At 35.7% G+C, this 22,753-nt stretch overlaps 2 protein-coding genes and 1 long non-coding RNA gene across 5 annotated transcripts in view; 1 reads left to right on the top strand and 2 right to left on the bottom strand.

The window, feature by feature from the left end:
• Window positions 1–2,282: 2,282 nt before the first annotated feature.
• On the bottom strand, window positions 2,283–10,300 carry LOC147837484 (uncharacterized). Its single transcript, XR_015476901.1, has 2 exons — window positions 10,108–10,300; window positions 2,283–4,917 (listed from the first exon to the last, which is right to left on the bottom strand). It is a non-coding gene; the product is annotated as an uncharacterized LOC147837484 (long non-coding RNA).
• Window positions 5,323–17,070, top strand: LOC147837485 (uncharacterized). The gene is made up of 8 exons (XM_087237589.1): window positions 5,323–5,550; window positions 8,471–8,506; window positions 10,143–10,394; window positions 11,421–11,575; window positions 12,272–12,388; window positions 14,031–14,196; window positions 14,300–15,031; window positions 15,109–17,070. Exons 3-7 carry the CDS (start codon window positions 10,181–10,183, stop codon window positions 14,395–14,397), a joined length of 750 nt encoding a protein of 249 aa, XP_087093715.1. The 5' UTR covers window positions 5,323–5,550; window positions 8,471–8,506; window positions 10,143–10,180; the 3' UTR covers window positions 14,398–15,031; window positions 15,109–17,070.
• zmp:0000001145 overlaps window positions 14,880–22,753 on the bottom strand; it is a 19,559-nt gene continuing 11,685 nt past the window's right edge. For all 3 annotated transcript variants that reach the window (XR_015475466.2, XM_087234972.2, NM_001441493.1), the window contains exons 12-19: window positions 21,824–21,946; window positions 20,162–20,334; window positions 19,642–19,739; window positions 19,435–19,562; window positions 19,121–19,301; window positions 17,601–17,739; window positions 17,435–17,504; window positions 14,880–14,990 (exon numbers count right to left, since the gene is read on the bottom strand). Coding sequence is in view for 2 of the 3 variants with exons in the window: in XM_087234972.2 (XP_087091098.1) it covers window positions 14,968–14,990; window positions 17,435–17,504; window positions 17,601–17,739; window positions 19,121–19,301; window positions 19,435–19,562; window positions 19,642–19,739; window positions 20,162–20,334; window positions 21,824–21,946 (935 nt within the window). In the remaining variant the exon portion in view is untranslated. The remainder of the gene's footprint in view (window positions 14,991–17,434; window positions 17,505–17,600; window positions 17,740–19,120; window positions 19,302–19,434; window positions 19,563–19,641; window positions 19,740–20,161; window positions 20,335–21,823; window positions 21,947–22,753) is intronic.

Genomic DNA, 22,753 nt, shown 5'->3' on the forward strand with positions numbered 1-22,753 from the left:
ATCTTTTGTCTTTAACGTGTCATTCCAAATCCCATACAATTAGTTTCCCTTCAGAACACATGAAAATGGCCTGCTTCTCCATTGAATGTCAGCTCACCCAAAACACTTTTATTACTTGTATTATCTTTTTTACTCACCCTTACATGGTTTTAATTAGTTAATGAGAATCTTTTATCTGTTGAATACAAAGTGAAGTTTATTTATAAACTAATTTTGAGAGGATCTCATGCTTATGATTGATCACGGCTAGTCCCTCATTAACTAACGCATGATTCACCATCAGATGATTCCTAACTCACTATAAATAACAAGAGTTTCTTGCTTTAGTTATCTTTGCCTTTAAAAATCCCTCCTTCCACCCCTACAGCCTGTTTATACTTCTGCGTCGAGTGCACTGTTTGTGTTGCTCTGCAATAACACTAGATGGCAGTGAGGTGTTTGTTCCTCTGTATTGAGTTTCTTCGCTGGTGTTTTGTTTTTTCTGAACGCTACCTAAATGTACAAATGGCTCAAAATCGCTCATTGTGAGGCAGAATCGGCAGACATGCAACAACTTTAATCATAGGGTGAACACAAAACAACAGTCTCCATCTAGAGCTCTTTCACGGGACTCCACACTTGTAAACACTCGCTTCATCATTACATTTTTAGAGAGGTGCGCGAGGGCTGTGCATCCACGCAGAAGTATAAATCAGCCATACTCCTCAACCTTTCTGTTTATAGGGCGGCACGGTGGCCCAGTGGTTAGCACTGTTGCCTCACAGTAAAATTGTCACCGGTTCAAATCCTTAACAGGCCAGTGGTCATTTCTGTGCAGAGTTTACATTTTCTCCTGCTCATGTGGATTTCCCCCGGGTTCTCTGATTTCCTCCAACTGTCCAAAAACATGTGTCATAAGTGAATTAGTGAATTGATCTATCCAAATTAGCACTATAATAGAGCTATTAACCAGCAGTATATCTCTACATAGCAAAACTTCTAAATAAGGGGGAAGTTCTCGTGATCTACCTGAGCTCAAACTCCCCTCTTGCTGTGCAAATGGGAGGGAGCCCCGGGGTCGAGAATCTTTGGGCTCAGGGCTCTCTCCCAGGACAGCATGCCAAACTCGCTTTATAATCAATCATCAGCTATGTGTGAACTCTTGAAAGATATTTTGAAGAATGCTGGTTGCACATATCGACAATCATGGGAAAAGTTACTTTTTGAAAGTAATGAATTGCAATATCGAGTTACTCCCACAAAATGTTGCATTACTTAGTTACTTTTTATGGTAAGTAATGCATTAAGTTACTTTTGTTTACTTTTTATTACATGAGTAAGGCTTGATCCCTTTCAGGACTTTTTTTCTTTCTTTTTTTAATAGAGGAGTTCTGCAAATAACAATGCGCTGTATAATCTTCATTTACCTTTAAAAAAACACATCAAAAAATAATATTTTAGGATAATGTTATCTGAGAATTCCTTATATTCCTGACCCCAGAGCTATACATGCGTTTGCTACTTTTGTACTATTTGTCTTGAGTAAAATCACTGTCCATTGAGACAAACCCTTTTTCCTTTTCTTCAATGCGTTCAAAATAATGAACACATCCTCTCATTGACTGTGTGATTCATTGTGATTACTTTAATTCATTTTAATTCAGCAATTTATTTTTTTAAAAGCTAATTAATTAAACAAAAAAAGGAAGTCCCGTTATATTTTCAAAATAGTAACTCAAATATTATTACCTAATTTTGAAAAGTAATGTGTTACTTTACTTGTTACTTAGAAAAGTAATATTATACGTAACTCACGTTACTTGTAACACATTACCCTGAACACCATCGACAACCATAGCAGTAGGAAAAATTCAATGGGTGCCAGCTACTAATGTTTTTCAAAGTACAGTTGAGGTCAGAATTATTAGCCCCCCTTTTATTTCGGCTAGAATAAAAGCAGCTTTAACATGTTTAAAAACCATTTCAAAGTTTTATAAGCCTCTTTAAGCTATATATTTTTTGATAGTCTACAGAACAAACAATCATTACACAATACTTTCCTAATTACCCTAACCTGCCTAGTTAACCTAATTAACCTAGTTAAGCCTTTAAATGTCACTTTAAGCTGTATAGAAGTGTCTTGAAGAATATCTAGTCAAATATTATTTACTGTCATCATGACAAAGATAAAATAAATCTGTTATTAAAAATGAGTTGTTAAAACTATTATGTTTAGAAATGTGAGAAAATCTTCTCTCTGTTAAACAGAATTTGGGAAAAAAAAAAATAAACGGAGGCGAATAATTCTGACTTCAACTGTATCTTCTTTTGTATTCAACAAAAGACAGAAACTTAAATTAAACAGATTTTGAATAAGTGATGGGTTAGTAAATGAAGACAGAATAAAATAAAAGATTTTTAAAAGATTTTAATAACAATGCCATAATAATTGATTGGTTTAATGGTTGCTTTGTTTGTTGAACATGTCATTTAGACTTTTATTCGCATGTAAACATTGATCAGCAAACGAAAACTCAAGCATGACTGTTCGACACAAAACAACTCATTGGTTCTCACTTGTCAAGCAAGCAAAGTTGAGCGCTCTGAAATGTTTCAAAGCTTCATTTCAAAGCTTAATTAAATCTGTTTATATATATAAATACAAATTTGTGTTCTGAAGATTAATATTTGAGTAAAAACATTGACAGAATTTTAAATTTTGGGTGAACTAAGCCTTTAATGGTTTGCTGCTGTATTTGTGAAATAGATATTTTCCTTCAGCCAATCTGAAATTTCCTTTTGCATGATTCAAAATGTTTTATGTACCTGACAAAAGGAGAAAATGAGTGAGCAATAACTGTATCATTCTTTCCAATAAGAAAAAGATCAGCTCATCCTAATAATATTGATGATTAAACGAAAAGCATCAGCTCCTTACTCTGATTTAAACATCCTTCCTGTTCTGTAACATTTAAAGCTGGTTTCAGAACACAACAGTTGTTTGTAAAAGGAAGTAAAGGAAGTTGCTTTGTGTCTTTGATTTCTCTTGAAAGGAAACCTCAGAGGGTCCCAGTAGAGAATCTTTCATTTCACCAACTTTTGTTGGGGTTTGGGACTGTTGGGTTTCATGCATTTGAAGGAAGCTGTCTTCACAACTACATTACAACACATGCAACGGTTTTGTGGTGTGACCATTTGCTCTGAAGAAATTTTTTGCTAATAGGAAATAAGAAATGTCTGTTTAGAAATTAGGTTTGGTAACCACTGGTGTTAATTGAGTTGACTTTTCATTAAAACAACTCATTCTTACAGTATTTGACAAATCATTGTATCCTAAACAGGATTGTGTCATATTTTTGCTTTTTTTAATGCCTGGTTTATTGAAACAAACTAGTTTCCACCTTTGGAATGGCTGAATTTTATGTTATTTTTTAATATAAAAGGATGGCTGATTTTATGATGATAATAATATAATAACATTATAATATATTAAATAACCTGGAGGTATTATGAGTCTTAACATATCGCAGAAACATTATATTAACATTTCAGTTGAAACAGGCTATATTAGTACTGTAATCAGATTTTTGTAGCATCTCTAATGCTGAGATTTATCTTTTGTTTACTTGTTTTGAGGGTTGTCATCAGCAGCGATTATAATTAACCTTATTGGGTTCATAGATGTGTTGTAGTTGGATGATCAACCTATGACAGTGCAAACAAGCACACTCACACTCACCGGCCACTTTATTAGGTACACCTGTCCAACGCCTTGTTAACGCAAAAAATGGGGGAGAAAGGTGATTTAAATGACTTTGTATGTAGCGTGGTTGTTGGTGCCAGATGTGCTGGTCTGAGTATTTTAGAAGCTGCTGATCTACTGGAATTTACAGAGAATGGTCTGATAAAAAGAAAATATTCAGCGAGCGGCAGTTCTGTGGGCACAAATGCCTTGTTGATGTCAGAGGAGAATGGCCAGACTGGTTCCAGCTGATAGAAAGGCAACAGTGACTCAAATAACCACTCGCTACAATCGAGGTATGCAGAAGAGCAAATCTGAATGCACAACACGTCCAACCTTGAGGCGGATGGGCTACAGCAGCAGAAGACCACACCTGTCAGCTAAGAACAGAAAACTGAGGCTACAGTTGGCACAGGCTCACCAAAATTGATGAAATTGGTTTCTTGAACATGACATGAGTTCACTGTACTCAAATGGCCTCCCCAGTCACCAGATCTCAATCCAATGGAGCACCTGAGGTGGAATGAGAGATTCATGGATGTGCAGCCCACAAATCTGCAGCAACTGTGTGATGCTATCATGTAAATATGGACCACAATCTCTGAGGAACATTTCCAGTATCTTGTTGAATCTGTGCTACGAAGGATTAAGGCAGTTGTGAATGCAAAAGGGGGTCCAACCCTGTATTAGTAAGATGTACCTAATAAAGTGGCCGGTGAGTGCATAATAATGAGGTAATATTTAAATACCTTCTCATATGTTTTAAATAGCAGTGCATCATAAAAATTTTAAGATGCTTTTATTAAATCGAGGGGGAAATGTTTGGCCTTATTTATTTTTTATTATAATTTTAGTTTTGTTGTCATCAAAGTGTTACAAACTAAATGTGTACACTATGCACGGTTTTTTTTTTCTTAGTACATCTATGCTCATTTTCAAACACTGTGTGTCAAAACAGCAACCCCAAAAGTAGAGGTCCAGATTTCATTCACATTAGGTTTTCAGCTGTAGCCATATTACAGTAAACAAACGGCCAGCGAGGGCATGAGGTCATAAGTGACATCATGTCCTCTATAATGCTCCAATAGCTGCCTTACCTCCGTCCACCAGTGTGTAAATGTCCAGTCGTCCCCTTTAGCATCACAGCCCGTCTGACCACATCCTCTCTCTCCTACACTTCTTCTACTGATGTGTTACTAAGAATGACAAGATTATATCAATGGCAGTGTTATCAAATGATGATCCAGCGTTCTGTATTTGATGATACATAACATGTATTTTAAAGAGCCCATATTATGGGTTTTTGAAAATTCCCCTCCATGTAGTGTGTAACACAGCTCTAAGTGAAGTGAAGTATCCAGCTAAGGCTTAAATCTGTAAGAATACAGTGTTTAAAACTGTTGATTCATCTATAAAAGAGTCGAATCATAGTGCTTCAAACGAGTCGCCTTGATACCGACTCATTAGGTGTTTCGCCATGACGTACGAACGAAACAAAGTTTTTCACGTGCACGCGCAAACCCGGGAGATTTCAAACCTGAGGCCCCGCCCTCTGACGCAGTAACCCAGACACACACACACACACACCCACAAACACACGCACACCCACAAACACACGCACACAAACATGCCGGTCGATTGAAGTCACACTGCAGATGGATATATTGAGTCTCTACCCAAAGATGAAACATCAGCATTATAACCAAGCAGTTGGAAACTTCTGGAAGCTACATGCTACAAAGAATACTTCATCTGAGTTTGTTAAAGGAAGGATCAGTAAAGAGTAACTGATGGACGTCAGGATGGGTTTCTTCCTACATTTCTCAAGTGTAAGTACGTGCGGTTAAAGTTGTTGCCTCGTTTACTCTAGCTTGCAAATGTATTTAGTTGTGATTTGTTACTTGTAACCGCGTGTACTGTATCAGGTTAACTGGATATATTATCTTATCGCGTGCAAAGTCACGTTAAAAACGCGACGCGTGCTGTTTGTTTATGGAGCTCCGTGCTAGAGTTCTGCTCCCGCGATTTATTCGGAAATGTATTCCCGCGCCGCAGAAATCTGGCGCGGGGAGAGAGAGAGAGAGAGAGCGAGAGAGAGAGCGAACGAACGAACGAGCTCTGTGTACTTTGTGCTGTGTGTGTACAGACAGCTTGGCTGTCTGGACTGTATACTGGGTGATTTTTGGTTGTGTTCTCCGCTCTAGCGGGACCGGGCGCGGCGGGCAGAAAACGGAGCGGGTTCTCAGGCTAAAACCTGGCGGGTGCGGGCTGAAGCGGGAGCGTTGTCATCCGGAGGTGTGTGTGTGTTTTTGTGTGTGTGTGGTATGGCGAGTACACGACTGTCTCCTTCGTTCGGTTATCCGTGGCACTATCCACTCGCCATAGTGTGGCAGCTAAAGTCCACGCCTACACTATCGAGCGTGTATGAACTGTGATTACTTTTTAAATTGCTGATTAGCTATTGGCCATTTCCCTCTCTGACTGAAGGCAGTCGACCAATCGCGACAGACTGTCATCGGTCCAATCAGCGCAGATTAGCTCCGCGCTAAGGAGGGGTTTGGGAACAAATGAATCACTGGACGATTCATACAGGAGTCGCTGGGATAATTAGATAAAAATAAATGCAGATTATAAGACCATGAAAGTGTTTTTTGACCTTGCATGCATATTAGACTGTTGTTGGAGACCCTTACAACCAAGATATGACCTTATTTCATGTATAATATGGGCTCTTTAAAAAAAAGAATAAACATTGATGCTATACACTGGCAAATTCACATCTCTGTGTCATGTGTCGGTATTATATTGCATATTAGTGATCACTGGTGTGCAAGACTATGAGCGTATGTGACCCTGGATCACAACAAAAGCCATGTCACTTTTCATTCATTCATTCATTTTCCTTTGGCTTAGTTACTCTATTCATCAGGAGTCGCCACAGTTGAATGAACCGTCAACTTATCCAGCATATGTTTTACACAGCGGATGTCCTTCCAGCTGCAACCCAGTACTGGGAAACATCCATAAACACTCATTCACACACACATTACGGCCAATTTAGTTTACCCAATACACCTATAGTGCATGGATTTGGACTGTGGGGAAAACCGAAGCACCCAGGGGAAACGCACATGAACATGGGGAGAACACGCAAACTCCACAAAGACATGCCAACACCCATTTTGCTCCAACCCTAATCAAACACATAATTGAGGTGTTCAAAACAATATTTGTTTTGAGCTGCGGCCCTGCAGGAATTGACTTCGAAAGTTAATGATGCTGAAGTTTTTCTAGAGACAACTTGTTTCACTTCCAAATACTTCTCTGTACAATCATCTTTAATGTTCAAATCAACAACAAATCTTGAAAAACCAGCAATGTGACTTTTTTTTTTTAACTTATACTTTAAATGTATATATGGATGCAAATATATTGTTTTGTGAATTCAGCTGGTTGTGTGACATTATACTCTTAACAAAAAAAGCCCCCCTTAAAGGGATGGTTCGCCCAAAAGAAGGGGGGGACTAAGTATTTATTTATTTTGTTGAACAAATTTTGAGGCAAGCTACAAAATATGGTAACCAATAACTGCACTAAAAGGACCCCAGAAGCTTTCTTAAATGTGTTTCTTTGAATAATTAAAAAAAAAACCTTTTCTGCAATGCAAAATAGTTAGTGGATGATAAAGTTTCCATCAACACCAAAGAAGAATTTTGAAGAAAGCTACAAAATTTTAAACAATAACTGCAACAGTAGGAAAATTAATATAGGTAAAGTCGATGGTAACCATTTTCCTGCTTTTATGTTATTTTTGTGTAAAAAAAAAAAAAAAAGAAAAAGAAACTGAACAAGTGTGAGTAAATGATGACAATTTTCAGAGGTAGGTGAACTATCCCTTTAACTATAGGCCACTCTTACAACTTAAAAATGGGCTACTATCGACTTGAAAACAACAGTGGCTTTCTAAAGAGATCAAGTGGAGATTTGCCTCATTTTACACATTGTTTACGTCTTGCTGAGCCAGTAAACTGCAGCTCTTCCTACTGAGCAAATGTCACCCCTGTTGACCTTAGTGTGAGATCCCAAAGTCAGTTATTCTGTATGGTTTAAAGCACAGGCAAAAAAAAAGAGCAACTCTTGTTGCACCTTAAACAACCACAATCGGTCCATCAGTCTTTCTACAGCCTGCCTCATCACTTTTACTTTTCCTCGTCTCTTCCTCCTCGTCTGCGCGGTGGTCTGATGCAGTTTAAAAGCAAACCTGAGTAGAAATCAGTCAAAATAACACCTTTAAAACCACATCTGTCTGCTATAAGCTTTAAACTTGCTGTAAACTGCATGAGAGACTCAATCAATTGCGATGAGAACAGGAAATCATGGCAGTACTTTTCTATTAGTCATCTCCACAGATAAACAGAATGAAATATGGTGTAGCCTGTATGCGTTGTTTTCGACGAGACCACTCTGATTTATAGCTTTCCTTAGCCGTGCAGCAGCAGTTACGGTTAGCATCAGCTCAGGCAAAGCGCGCGGCGGAAACTGACGCGTCTGCGGTCGGCCGTTTTGTGAACGCGCACTACCCAAAGTTTCAGTTTTGCTGCGCTTTAAGGAGCGCGCGCACCTGTCCTCTCAGTGATTTATTACTGCTGGTGACTGAGCGACACAACACAGCGCAGCTCAGTCTGATCTGTTTGTAATAATACTTAAAAAAAAAAAGTTCAACTTGTGTTAATGTGCATTATATTATAGAAACACCTTATCATTGGCTGGCCTGGGACACATCTGGTAAGTCTGTTTTTATAGTAGTTTTAAATGCATATTGATTCAGCAGCCGTTAATTAAAATAAAATTCGTTTTCTGGTCTGATAGTGGATTAAGGTTTTAATATACCTACGTCTGCAAAATAATGGTAGCTTATTTATTTTTCAATTAAAATGCTTACACATTTCCTCAGATAACACCACAGTGAAATGTTATAAATTAAATATTAAATGTAACATTTTTAAACATTCATTTGTCCTAGATAAACATAAATATTTTTGCAGATGTTTGCAAACAGATACACTTTCATAAATTCATGAACATATTTTTAAATGATAATATTACACAACAGAAATGCACTAAAAGGACCCCATAGAAGCATTCTCAAATTAATTTCTTTGGAGAAAAAAAAAAAATATTTAAAAACAACCTTTTCTGCAATGCAAATTATTTTGTGAATGAGAAAGTTTCCATCAACGCCAGAGAAGAACTTTTATTTTTAAGAGTGAATGTCTAATTTCCTACTGTATTTAATTGTTGCACAAAAGTCACAAACACTCAAGAGAAGCTTAAATATATGAATTCTGATTAATAAAAATAATTTTATGATACTTGCTTCAGTGCCTTGCAACACCAGAAGCACAAAATGGCTTCTAAATGCATTACATGCAATAAACAAAACAGCCTATACTGATTTTTCAAACAAAGCGAGTTGTTCGCACTTTCATTTTTTATTAATGCCTCTGATCAGTGGTGATTTTTAGAAGAAAATAACATTGCAATTACTGTCAAATTTAAGTTCTGATGAAATTAATTTAACTTTTTTTTCCCAAAAGGTATACATTTTTAATATTTATTTTCTTTGTCTTTCCTCCCAGTTAATATAAATCAAGAGTTGCTGTAGTAAATATTTTAGTAGTGAATGCTAGTAATCAGTCATTTCATGACTAAATGTTGAAAGATAATCAAGATTGTAACAGATTTGTCATAATTATCATTACTGTTTAATTTAAAATATGTCATTTAATGAACTCTTATTTAAAGCAGTACATTAGACTACATGCTATTTGCTATGATTTTTTTTAATCAATCAGGTGTAAAAACATGTTATAAAAAAGAAAATGTCTTAAATAAATGAGTTTATTGCAACAGAAATGCACCGTTGTGAATTTGCTGATTACTAACTGAGAATCTCTGACATGCGAGATGAGAACACTTTTTCCAGTAACCTGGAATCATATTTCATTTTCAAAAATGCATTTTCTTAATGAAAACACGCTTTATCCTTTAATTTGTAAACTGCATTTCTGCTCTCGTGAAAGCTGTTGCTTTCAAAACTAGGAGTCACTGACGCTGAATCAAAGCCATAGACAAAATCTGTGCTTTCCCCTGTGTGCAAATAAATAAATAAACAAACACAAAACAAGATTTTATAAAGAATATTGGAAAAAGCTGCCATTCACTTTCATAGTAGAAATAAAATAATAATAACATAAAAGTCAATGGCTGTTGTTTACCCCAACATTCTTCAGTATGATGAAAAAACGATGACATAACTTTCATTTTTAGGTGAACTATCCATTTAAAGTAATACATATTTAACATTCATTCAATTTGCATCATACCATGTTGTTATATATGTACTCCGCTTCATTTTCAGCATAACAACAGTACTGTCACAGCTTCTCTCTGTTCATTATGCCTCGATCTTTTCTGGTGAAAAAGAGCAAGAAGGGAGGCTTCCGTTCCTCTCTTCCCATTGCTGACGTGCCCTATCTAGGCCTGGTGGGCTGGTCTGTCCCCATAAAAGTGGCTACCCTGCCAGAGGAGTCAGGACAAGAGACACAACAATATTCTCCAATCACGCAGCAAAACAGCACACACAACAGTCCCGATAATGGATGGAATATGGGTATGTAAGAGAAAAAGGGACACCAAAATGAGCATGTTATTTTGCTCAGCCTCGGGCTCTTCAAGATGTGATAAATATGAATATTAATGACGATTTTAAGCTGAAACCGCAGTCCTGGGTGATTCATAAAACACAAGTCAACTATCATTCTGAGTATCAAAAGAAATACAAAAGAAGACGCCGGTGGCTCCCGATGATACATGGGGTCGTATGAAGCAAAGCTATTGTGTGCAAGAAACTGAACATTAGCATTGACTAATTCTGAGTTGTTGTTTTTTTTTTGCAATGAAAGTACCGTTGACTAGCATTTTATAAAAAAAGTCAGTTTCAGCTTAAAATATTTTTTATGTCGCACTGAAAAAAAGGTCACTCATATCGTGGATGATCTGAGTGAGTAAAATAACAACAAACTTTAAACTTTTAATCTCTGATCAAAATATTTGATGCAGCAAAGAATATTGGAGCATGTTATATATTGGCAAAAAAACTCATTAAAGCAGGGGCGGACTGGCCATCTGGCAATTCTGGCAAATGCCAGAAGCGCCGGACCAATTTTTAAATGTGGGCCGGTCAGTTTTTTTTTTTTAATGTATTGTTTTTATGTGGAGGCAGCTTTTATCTCTTGCTAGATGTGATATTATGATGATGATGATGATGATAATAATAATAATAGTAATAATAATAAATGTTAAGCATTTGGACCAATATGCGACAGCAGCCTGATTTCAAGATGGGCCGACCCAATCCGAGGTTACCGTAATCAAACCAATTACGTAATGTTAACAATTTTTAACGTAATCAAAATCTGGCAAGAATGTCATATTATTTCACCATCTGTACACCAAAATAAATAGTGAATGTGCGTGTCCGTGGGTGGGGCTATGTCGGTGTGGCTATGTGGGCTGATGTGGCTACAGTGCCAGGGCTGAATTTTTGTCCCAGTCCGCCCCTGCATTAAAGCATACAAACCTATCATTCCACCATTAAATGTGTTGAAGTTTTCTTGTTCTTCTCTGGTTTGTGCAGATCCAGCAGGTTTCCGGTACGGGCCTCCACCGTCTCCAGTGCAGTGGTTACCTGTCAATTCTAGAGACATAGCAGACATACACAGCCTCAGCAGCAGAGACGGTGCTCTGGACTGCCCTATCGTCAGCCCAAAGTACTGCAGCTTATGTGGCAAGGTAGGCCATAACATTCAGTTTGCCAAAAAATACTACTCTAAAATTCAGCTTTTGCTAAAGATTTTGTTAACTATGCCTGATCTGTAGCTGTTTGATCACATTCTATACATTTATATTCTACATGAACTGGAAGTTGCTGAGTTGTTTTTTTTAGTGTATGCTAATGATGTACTGAATATTGAGTAGGGGTGGGGCTTTTTGCGCATCATTCCCTTGTTGCAAACTGTAAGAAGGGTGTGGTTAAGAATATTGCATTAAACTGAAACCGCCAGTGGACATGAACGCGGTCAGACTTTGAAGATTTCCAGAACCAATGTTTTTTTGTTCAGTGGATTAACTAGCCCTGAATAATTGTTTATAATTAAAAACAAACTGTGCTAGCTCAATAAACGCTGTAAATTGAAACTTTTCTAAAAAAACTTACTCTAATACAATTATTTTAAATTCATAAATATTGTTCTGGCTGCTTATTAATTGAAATGTTAGGTTAAAATACAAAAACACCATCTACTAAACTATCGGAAATCACTTGCTGTAAATATTACTCATCAAAAAATGCAAGACACATACTTCTTGAGCTGCCATTTGATTTCATTTCGCTGTATTTTGGCCTTGGGCTTTTCCATTGGCAGGGGAACATCTTTTCACTTCCCTGGGCTCTCTTTAAACAGTGCTGTTTATAACTTTTTCCATGAGGTTTTCTCGTCTCTCTCTCGGCTGGAGTCGCACGTGTTCAGGGCGCATGGCGGACATCATGGACGCGCTCTCGTGTTTCGGGACAGCAAAGATCCAGTGATGCCGTGCAGAATAAAGGTACAGCCATTATTCCCCAATCATTTCTGTTTTCACGATGGACCGTTGTTAAATGTCTCCCTCTGGTGTTCAAAATATTTAAAAAAGAAAAATTCTAAGAAATATGGCAGTGTATTTTGATGTTTTTAAACAACAGATTTATTATACGGATATATTTATTAAAATAATATTTTGTCACCAAACATATTTAGAAACTGAAATATAATGCAATTAAATTCAAGCTAAATATTGCATATATATATATATATATATATATATATATATATATATATATATATATATATATATATATATATATATATATATATATATATATATATATATATATATATATATATTACAAAGTTTCAACTAAATTTTTCTATTTTTTGCTTCTCTTAATTTTTCCTCTTTTTTTAAAAATTTGTATATAATAATTTTCTCTAACATATAAATTTGGGTGTGCTAGTTTTGGACTGTTATCGCAAGTTATTTTGTTAGATAAGCTCCAGATTTTGGCTTTAGTGCTGACTAATCTAATGTATATGCACAAATATAATATTGTAGAGCTTCCTATTAAACATGAATTTAAAAGATAATTTGTGAGGGGTGTATTTATATATGTTGAGCACTGTATGTATATGTATGCCGAATGCTACAGCACAGTGTAGTAATTTATTGAACTGATAAACTAATAATTACTATAGTTTTGAGTATTTGATAAACCTAGCTGCAGAAAACTTAGTATATCATTTGTTAATTCGTTTACATTACTGTAATGTATTACGATTACAAAAACATTATTATTACTACTATAGTATTTTTTCAATGCATATTGAGTATTTTATCAGACTGTATGACCTTAAATTTGCTGTAAGTTTCTAATATTACTCATTTTTGCTGTTTTACAAAATAAAAATCTCTAAATGACAACATTGGTTTAAATTTGGAAGAAATGTCACCTGTAGATTACAGACAAGACTAAATTACTCAAACTTATAATAAAAATGATGCCATTAGGGATTACTATTGGTTAAAAACTAAAAAAAAACTTGTTAGAAATTAAGTTTAGCCTAATACAGACACAAATAAAGAATAATTTGGTGTATTAACAGACTGCACTATATAAGGGTCATAGTGCAGCCCCAAAACACTGATTGTTATTATTAAGTTATTTTCTCACTATCCTTACAACATTTACAAATTTCTACCCAAGAAAATGATAATCATTTAACTAATCATTTAATTAAGTGTCAAGTGTATTATATAATTACAACAAAGTTTTGCAAAAGAAATTAAAAAAAAAAAAAAAAATATATATATATATATATATATATATATATATATATATATATATATATATATATATATATATATATATATATATATATATATATATATATATATATATATATATAAATATATAAATAATAACTGCAAAGGAAAGTTTGTATGTTGCAGACAAAAATAAACTGCAAAAAAAAAAAAAAAAAAGCAATGCAAAAATTAAATATTTGCAATTTATAAATAAGCTTGTTTAATTTTTTACATAAATATTTTGCTTAATGATGAAACCATGTGAATTATTAAAATTATTTGCAATTAAAATGTACCATGTATATAAAATAACTATTTAGGACATTTAATGTGTTTTATTTGTCAGGAGCGAACGTTTGAGTGTAAGGAATGCGGGAAGGTTTTCAAGCGCTCGTCCACTCTGTCCACACACCTGCTGATCCACTCAGACACACGACCATATCCCTGCCTGTACTGTGGGAAGAGATTTCACCAGAAGTCCGACATGAAGAAACACACCTTCATACACACCGGTGAGATGCACAGACATTACAAACACTGAATACATTTTATCTTTAGCAGCGTGTTGTGTGCATGCCCGCATTTTAGACCAAGATTTACTTTGTTTTTGTGCAGGTGAGAAGCCGCATGTGTGTAAAGTATGTGGGAAAGCCTTCAGCCAGAGCTCCAACCTGATCACACACAGCAGAAAACACTACAGACCCTACAGCTGAACAGTTACCCCCTGATTACACACCAAGCTAAGACCTTTGTGAATGTACATACAGTATTATTAGCTTTACACGACACAAAAGTATTATAAATTATTTCTGTACATTAAATTACTTCCACATCCATGTTTTCATGTTAAAGCCACTTCTGTCATTTCTGAAGCAAGTAGTCCTTTAAAAACTAAAAGTAAAAAAAGTGTGCCATTCTAGCTTTACACCAGCAATAAGAGCGCAAGGAAAACCTTCGATGCATGACTTTAAGTGAGTCATTTGTAGCTCGAGTGATTAAAAATGAGTCGAGCAGCAACACAGATGATGACCGCAGGTTCATTTCAGTCTCTGCAAAACTGCTTTGTTTACAGCTATTAGTTTCACTTAGCAACAATTCAATAATCAGACCTTTTACTTTTTTTCCATTTAGTTTCTCTAATTTGATGCTATTTTAAGTTAAACTTCAGCAAAAGAAAGTGACACTGCTCCAAAGCTTGCTTGTTTGTCAATTTTAATGTGTACATGAGTCAAACAGAACAAAAGGTAATATTTAATTAAGTGTTTTCCAACTCCTGTCTTCTTTCAAGACGTCATGCTAGAGGGATCTGGAGAGAGAGGTGTTTTTTTAATAAAATAATTCAGATGAATCACACACACACACACACACACACACACACACACACACACACACACACACACACACACACACACACACACACACACACACACACACACACACACACACACACACACACACACACACACACACACACACACACACACACACACACACACACACACACACACACACACACACACACACACACACACACACACACACACACACAATGCAATTTCATTTGATAATTGTCTAATTGTAACATTTTATTTATATTAACTTAAAATGTCTTCTTGTAAAAAAAGATCAATGTTGCCAGCGGTGTTTCACAAGTCTTCACATGTTTGCGCACACATTCCTATTTTGCTTGAAACCTTTTGTCCACTTTATTTGAGGGTAAGGTTTAAGGGTATAACCGATCACAAATCACCACCCACAGTTTGAATCACACAAGATTAACAACTTTTTTTTGATCAATTAGCTTTTTTAAATTTGTTGGTCAATCCAACATTTATCACAATTGCAGAGAGAGATCACCTCTTGCATCATTCAAATCACATGTATGAAAGCATTTTGGCTTCCCTGTAAAATATGATGATAACGGAAAAAGTTATGGTGGGACCTAAATGCTTTCTTAGGTTATTTATTAAAGGTGTTTTTTGTCACTGCTTAGCTTGCATTAATGCATTTAGTGTAAAGCTGCACAATTAAACATTAAAAGATCCTGATCTCAAACCCGCACAACATGAATGATAAATGATGATGATTTGAATACGTTTAATAATCCTTCAAAGTGCTGCACTGGAATCTGCGTTTGATCAAGAGAGATTCCGTTTTTACACTTTCAGTTTGTTACAAATTATTAAATAACACAGAAGTACTGGAAGAACAGTTTATAGTTCAGATATAAACACTGATGTTGATGGTAAAGATTAAAATCACAGTTTAATGGAACTTGACGTTGGTGAATGTTGTAGCAATGGGGTATATGTACACAGACTTCTAATTTTAGTCAGCCAGCCCCAGGGCTTCTGGTGAATTGTTATTCCATACAAAACCACTCCATTTAAGATCTGATTTCTTAAAAAATAAAATGGCGATCTTCACCCCCTGGCTGAGATGCAATACAAAGTGGGTATCAGATCAAACGAGAAGCACTGCATTAAATTAGATTTTTTCCAAACCATGTCTTTAAAATATGGATATTGTTTTACTCCAGTATTTTCAATGGACTTTCTGCACTCGCCTGCAGCTAACGACAGTGTCTGCATTTTAACGGTCGTTCGCCTCTTTTTACGCTTTAACAACCAAATGGATGCTAAACTCTGTGTAACTAATTACATTTGAATTACATTACAACATCGTAGCTGTAAAAAGAAACCTTATGAAATCATATAATCATGAGTCATAAAGCTCTAACCAGAAGTTCATCATTGGCTGAAAAACACAAGCTGTGCATATAGCCTATTACATTGTCTAACCAATGGGTGGCGACAAACCACCATCAAAATCATGTGACTGAATAGGCTTTCAAAAGTGATGTGATGCACCTAAGGAAACGAAGATTTGTGTGAATCGTTGATTAAAAAAACATGTTGCACAAAATGTTAGATTTTTATATTTAGCATTATCAGCAACAGTAGCAAAGATTATTTTTCCTATTGAATATTTTCCTTTAAGTTTCCAGCTGGTTCTTTTTTTTGATTTTGAATAAAATGACAGGTTCTGTCAACAAGTTCTGTTTGTTAAAACCAGTCATTTTTGCAGTAATACGTTTGTATAAATGGAAAGCAATTGACATTTCGCTCCTTTCTTTTTTGCTGATCCGAAAAATGGTTTAATCCCTGAGTCAAAAACCATAGTGTGATCCAAACCATGAGATTTGTGATCCGTTACACCACTAAGTCATGGCCAAGAGGATGTATGGACTTTTTCTGATCTTTCTATTTAATATTGAAAAATAAGCTCACAATTAAGATCCGATCATGAAAGGAGAATGGAAAAATAAGAGGTCATGATATGAAACTACTAGAATTACCATAATAAATTTCTGCTTTAATTTTGAACATATTTCTTGTTTTTTTCCCAGTTTATGTAGTTTATGTATTAGCTAATACAAAATTTATTATATGATACTGTGCTTGCAGTTGAAATGTCATTCAGATTTAAAAAAAAATCTCTACAGGGAGCCATAATTGAGTAATACTCATGATTGTGCATTAATCAGCATGGCTAACACATGACTTGGTTTTCATTGACTAAATCAAGAGTAAAACCAGTAAGCTAAGCTATATGGGAATGAGAAGTAAACTACTTTAGCAAAACATTAGTACGGCTTCTCTTGGCAAGAGCTCTGATCATGCATTAAACCCATTCAAATGGCAGACATACATTTTATATATATAAATAAAAAATGAGGCTGAGACTCACCTGCAAAGCAGCCCTCAACACATGGACCTTCTGAGGGCAGGCAAACCTCCGTTGAGCACATAAAATAAATCTGTGACAAGATAAAGCCAAAGTGACATTTGAAGATGACATGTTCTGGGCTCAGAGGATATCAAGTTTTACAAGCATCTCCAGAGCCATATTTTACCTCCTCATCTGCTTCCACATTGGTATCCTCAGACAGGAACTGGAATGTGGTGACTGTGAATCGTTTGACATGATTGGTTAGAGCCTCTGCAAGAGCAGTTGGTTGGTAGGTTGGGGTCTGATCAAGAATATTTGGGCACCTAAAGAGGTCATACAAACAGTCAAAATGCAGCTACATATTACCATTTTTAGAATTCAAACAAAACATCTGCATCCATTTTAGAGCCTGGTCATTTTAAACTCCTGATGTGTGTGTTTTTTAGGACAAAAACTTTTAAAACTATTTTGTGACTTTTTTATGGTCACTTACATATTACATAAAAAATAAATATTCAAATAAAAATAATTGAATAAATAATTTTTAGAATTCAATAAAAAATCTGCATGCCATTTAGAGCCTTGTCTTTTTAAACTCAATGTTTTTAGCAGACACACAAAAAAAGTGTATAAATAAAAAGAAAAATGAATGAATATAAAATGAATAAATTAAATATTTAAATAAAAATTAAATAAATAAATAATAAAAATAAATAAACATTTTTAGAATAAAAAAAAAAAAAACCAGATCATTCTCATTTTAAAATCCTGATGTGTTTTGAAAAGACATGCACACAAAAAAAAACCCATCAGACATCATGAAAATGTCAAATAAATGCAAAGAAATGTCAACACACACAAAAGTAATATTGGCCATGTCTGTGAAAGTTTTAGCAAAGCAAATTTATCTTTGTCAGTATATTGGATCTCTGAAATTGCATCTCTTAGAAAAATGGAGTAAAACAATACTAATGCGACTCAACCAGGCCTCATCACCTTTGGGCAATCATTTTTAGAATTAAAAAGTATTGCGACACCTACAATTCTGGAAAAAAAAAAAAATAGTAAAAACTCTTAAAACTCTATAAAAATTTAGAGAGCTCAGAAATGGTGCTTACTGATATAGAAAGGGAAAATAGATTATAATTTTGAGTAGCGTTTTATAATGGTAAGACCTTTATAATGTTTAAACGACTAACATTTTACAGCTTCTGTTAGAATGTAAAGCATATATTGGCCCTTTAATATTATTACAGTGATTTATATACATGTCTTGATGTTAATGAGACTTTGAAAAAGACAAGGACTAAGAAATTACATTTTAATTGAACACCACATCACATACAGTACCTATGGTGACTTCATGATACATTGTAGTTCTATTAGGCTACCTCAATGTTAAAACTAATTTCTCTAAATGTGCATACAACTAAATATAGTTTTGATAAAGATGAATATCTAGACTACAGTTTTTTCTTAGATTTGTAATTTTAACCATCCCATCTAGTATTGTAAAAAGAAAAAAGCTGGCCACACTGAAACATTTATGGTTAAAGCGACACGCAGCCCTCAAAAACTGCAGGCGAATTTTGCAGATATGGTAAACATGGCGGCGGAGGGAACATAATAAAGTGAGACCAACTTCAAGCTATTCAATTAAGACTTTAAACTGTACAGTTTTTTTGTGCTAAAGTGTGCACATACCCATCATAAATGAGGATCCATGCAGATTTTGCAGAGCGTGGATAAGCAACACAGTAATGCACCAGCAGCACAGCAGTTGGATCCGGAGGGTTCAGCAGACGCACTTCCAGATAAAGGGGTTTCCCCAGCAGCATTTGCAGAGGCTGGTGGTATTGTGGGTAAAAGTTTTTATAGTGCTCATCTGAATGAAAAAAGAAGAGGCATTTAGTGCACAAAACCCGCATGTATCTTTTCCCTAAACACATGTATAGCATATACTTGCAGATGGTTTATATTTAAAATAAAAAATAAAACAAAAACTATTAAAAACAAACCTTTAGCAATTCTGAGCTGAACTCCAAACACTCCCTGAGCTTTGATGGAGGGTCCAAGAGAGGGGCTTTTAACCAGGTAACCCACACTTACCACTGATCCAGGTAAATACCGACACTCAACTACGAGCCTGGAGAAAACAGGAATATTATGTGTCAGAATGCTGCTCGGTTGTTTGAGAACCAGTGTAACTGAATTACTACATGTACCTTACAGGCGAATCTCTGGTGATTGTGCCGTAATTTAGACTGAGGGACTGCACTCTGTTCAGGATCTCTACCATGTAGATGACGATTTTACCCACCTCCTAGAGACAGCTCAGTTAGATTTACATGCACATTGTGACCATGGACAACAAAATCAGTCATAAATGACCAGTCGTCTTTGTTTGGAGAATCAATAAGCTTTCCATTGATGTATGGTTAGGAAAGGATGATATTTGGTTGAGATACAACTTAAATATGGAATGTAAGGTTTTCCAAAAATAAACATTAAAACAATCTACAAGAATGACTTGCACATAACTAATCAAAAATTGATACACTTACAATGGGAAATGTATAAAATATCTCCATGGGACTTGATATTTACTTGCTAAAGTAACTAAAAATCAATCATTTTGACCTATACAATGTATTTTTGGCTGTTTAAAAAAAATACACCCATGAAACATGTTTTGTGGGTCACTTACTGTATATACACTATGCATATTGTCAGAAATCCACTCACGTATCTGTGGACTCCACATTCATCCAGTGGGATCTTGAAAAGCGCCAGATCATCAGTAACTCTTTCCGGTCCGCAAGGACTATTTCCAGCAGTGACGAGTGTGGTTGGGGACACAGGCGGATCCATGGCGGTGGACTGAACCGAGAAAACAAAATGTCGATCCATTGTGCATTCTGAATAAAACAGAAAAAAGAAACATAACTGTAGTTCGTGTGTTTCTTCTTCTGAGCCCTTAGACTACTACAGGCAAAATTATATTGACTGCATTCATCCATTAATTTTCTTTTGGCTTAGTCCCTTCATTAATCAAGGGTCGCCACAGCAGAAAAAACCACCAACTTATCCAGTATATGTTTTACACAGCAGATGCCCTTCCAGCTGCAACCCAGTACTGGGAAAACATCCATACACACATACACTACAGTCAATTTAGTTCATCCAATTCACTTATAGCGCATGTCTTTGGACTGTGGGGGAAACCAGAGCACCCGGAGGAAACCCACACAAACCCAGGGAGAACAGGAAAACTCAGAAATGCTAACTGTAATTTGAATCCATAAAATGCGGGTGTCCGGTTTCCCCTCCAGTCCAAAAGACATGCGGTACAGGTGTATTTAAAAAGCTAAATTGGCTGTAGTGAATGTGTGTAAATGCAAGAGTGTATGGGTGTTTCCCAGTGTTGAGTTGTGGCTGGAGGGGCATCCACTGCATAAAACATTTGCCGGATAAGTTGGTGGATAAATTCGCTGTGGCAACCCCCTGATAAATAAAGGGACTAAGCTGAAAAGAAAATGAATGAATAAAGATGAATATCTAGACTATGAGTCTCTAAGATTTGTGTACTGAAACTGTCCCATCTAGTATTGTGAAAAGGCAAAGCTGGAGATGCTGAAAAATGCATGTTGATATTTTACTGATGACGTCTATGGTTAAAGCGACACCCAGTGTTCACAAACTGCAGGCGCATTTTGCAGATATTACTGCGGCGGTAAGCGTGGTTGCGGAGGAAAGATAAGTGTAAGCAACAGTATTAATGACTGCAAGCTATTCAATCAAGACTTGGACAGGGAGCACCCGGAGGAAACTCACACAAACCCGGGGAGAACTTGCAAACTCCACACAGAAATGTCATCAATAATTTGAGTTATATACATACATACACACACACACACACATATATACACTTTAAATTCCTTGAGTTAACCTGGGGAAAAAAAAAAGTTTACTTTAGTACCACTTCAAATAGTGTTAATAGGTAAAAACTAAATTTACATTTGAATGCTTCTGTTATCTGGGTAAAAATATGAAGTTAAAAAAAAAAAAAAAAAAAACGCAAGCAAGCATTTTTGTAAACTTGAGATCGACACCACTAGAAAACTGAAATAAAAAAAAAAAAGCTTTTGAATTGAAGGAATAGATCACTCAAATGTATTTACCCATCCTCAAGTTATTCCAAACCTGTTTGAGTTTTACTTTTGGTGAATACAGAACAAAACACATTTAAAAACGCATCCAAAGACTCAACAGTAGGCTAAAATTGACTACAAATGGCAATGACTTTGTTGTGCGTGTCTACCAGGTTTAAAACTAATGGAAAGTGTATAAATGATGACAGGTTTCATTTTTGGGTGAACTAGCTCTTTATGGTTGAATATTGCTTACCGTCCATGGGGTAATAACACGTCTCCGTGTCTACAGAATAACAGCAGCCTCTGTTCTGGCACTCAGCTGAGGACAACAGCCCAGATCCACAGACCAACCACAGCTCTGGGGCGATGTTACACTCTACACAACAAAACACGAAAACGAGTTAGTTATTTTAGTAGTTCCAGTTCCCTCGTGCCAAAGTCAATTGATTTATTTAATAGGATTTGGATTAAATTGTTTAAATAGGGTTTGTGGTTACCTCAAACTCAAGATACTTTCACATTTTATTCTACTAAATAAAACAATTACATCACAATCCTGGTTTTTTAAAATCAGTTCCACTTCTTTAAAAGACGACTGCTATGAAGTTGCTAAATGGGACTACAGGTTGTGTCAGTCAGGAACGCAGGCCGCTTGCGTTGGGCATTTGTATTTGTGTTTTAATGAATAGTATTTTACAGTTTGTAGCATTTTTATAATTGGGAACTTATATTGTCTGTAGATAATGCCTTGACTTGTAAAGATTGTCAAGACAGATTAATTTGTTGATCATTTATCTTAATTAAACGTTATTAAGAAGATACTGCTTACCAGTGCTGCCCGTCTCTTCCCTGCTCTCAGTAATGCAAATGTATGAATAAATGTGTAAGAAACAAATGCATGTCAACTGTCATTTTAAAGTGATCAGTTGATTTTTCGTTGCTTTTTTTTCCTTTGTCTGAACACATTTAACTCCATGTTATAACTACAATATTTACACTCCTCAATTTATAGCAGATGTGACTGTATAGGCTGCTTTTCACTGTACTTTGTGACAAAAAATATAGGAATATTGAATGTTGTTTTCTATCTAAGGTGGAACTTACAGGCATATAGACTTGTCCCTCACGCCTCATTTCTGTCGTCTATTACTAGGGTAAGCGGGCTGCATCCACAGGAGCGATA

Source organism: Danio rerio, chromosome 1 (assembly GCF_052040795.2).
Source record: "Danio rerio strain M-AB ecotype USA chromosome 1, GRCz13ab, whole genome shotgun sequence".
Lineage (NCBI taxonomy): Eukaryota > Metazoa > Chordata > Actinopteri > Cypriniformes > Danionidae > Danio > Danio rerio.

Coding starts and splice junctions, on each gene's coding strand:
- LOC147837485 (XM_087237589.1), top strand. CDS start 10,181: ATGCCTCGATCTTTTCTGGTGAAAAAGAGCAAGAAGGGAGGCTTCCGT. Junction 11,576..12,271: donor ACTGCAGCTTATGTGGCAAG/GTAGGCCATAAC, acceptor TTTTTCCATGAG/GTTTTCTCGTCTCTCTCTCG. Junction 12,389..14,030: donor TGATGCCGTGCAGAATAAAG/GTACAGCCATTA, acceptor TTTATTTGTCAG/GAGCGAACGTTTGAGTGTAA.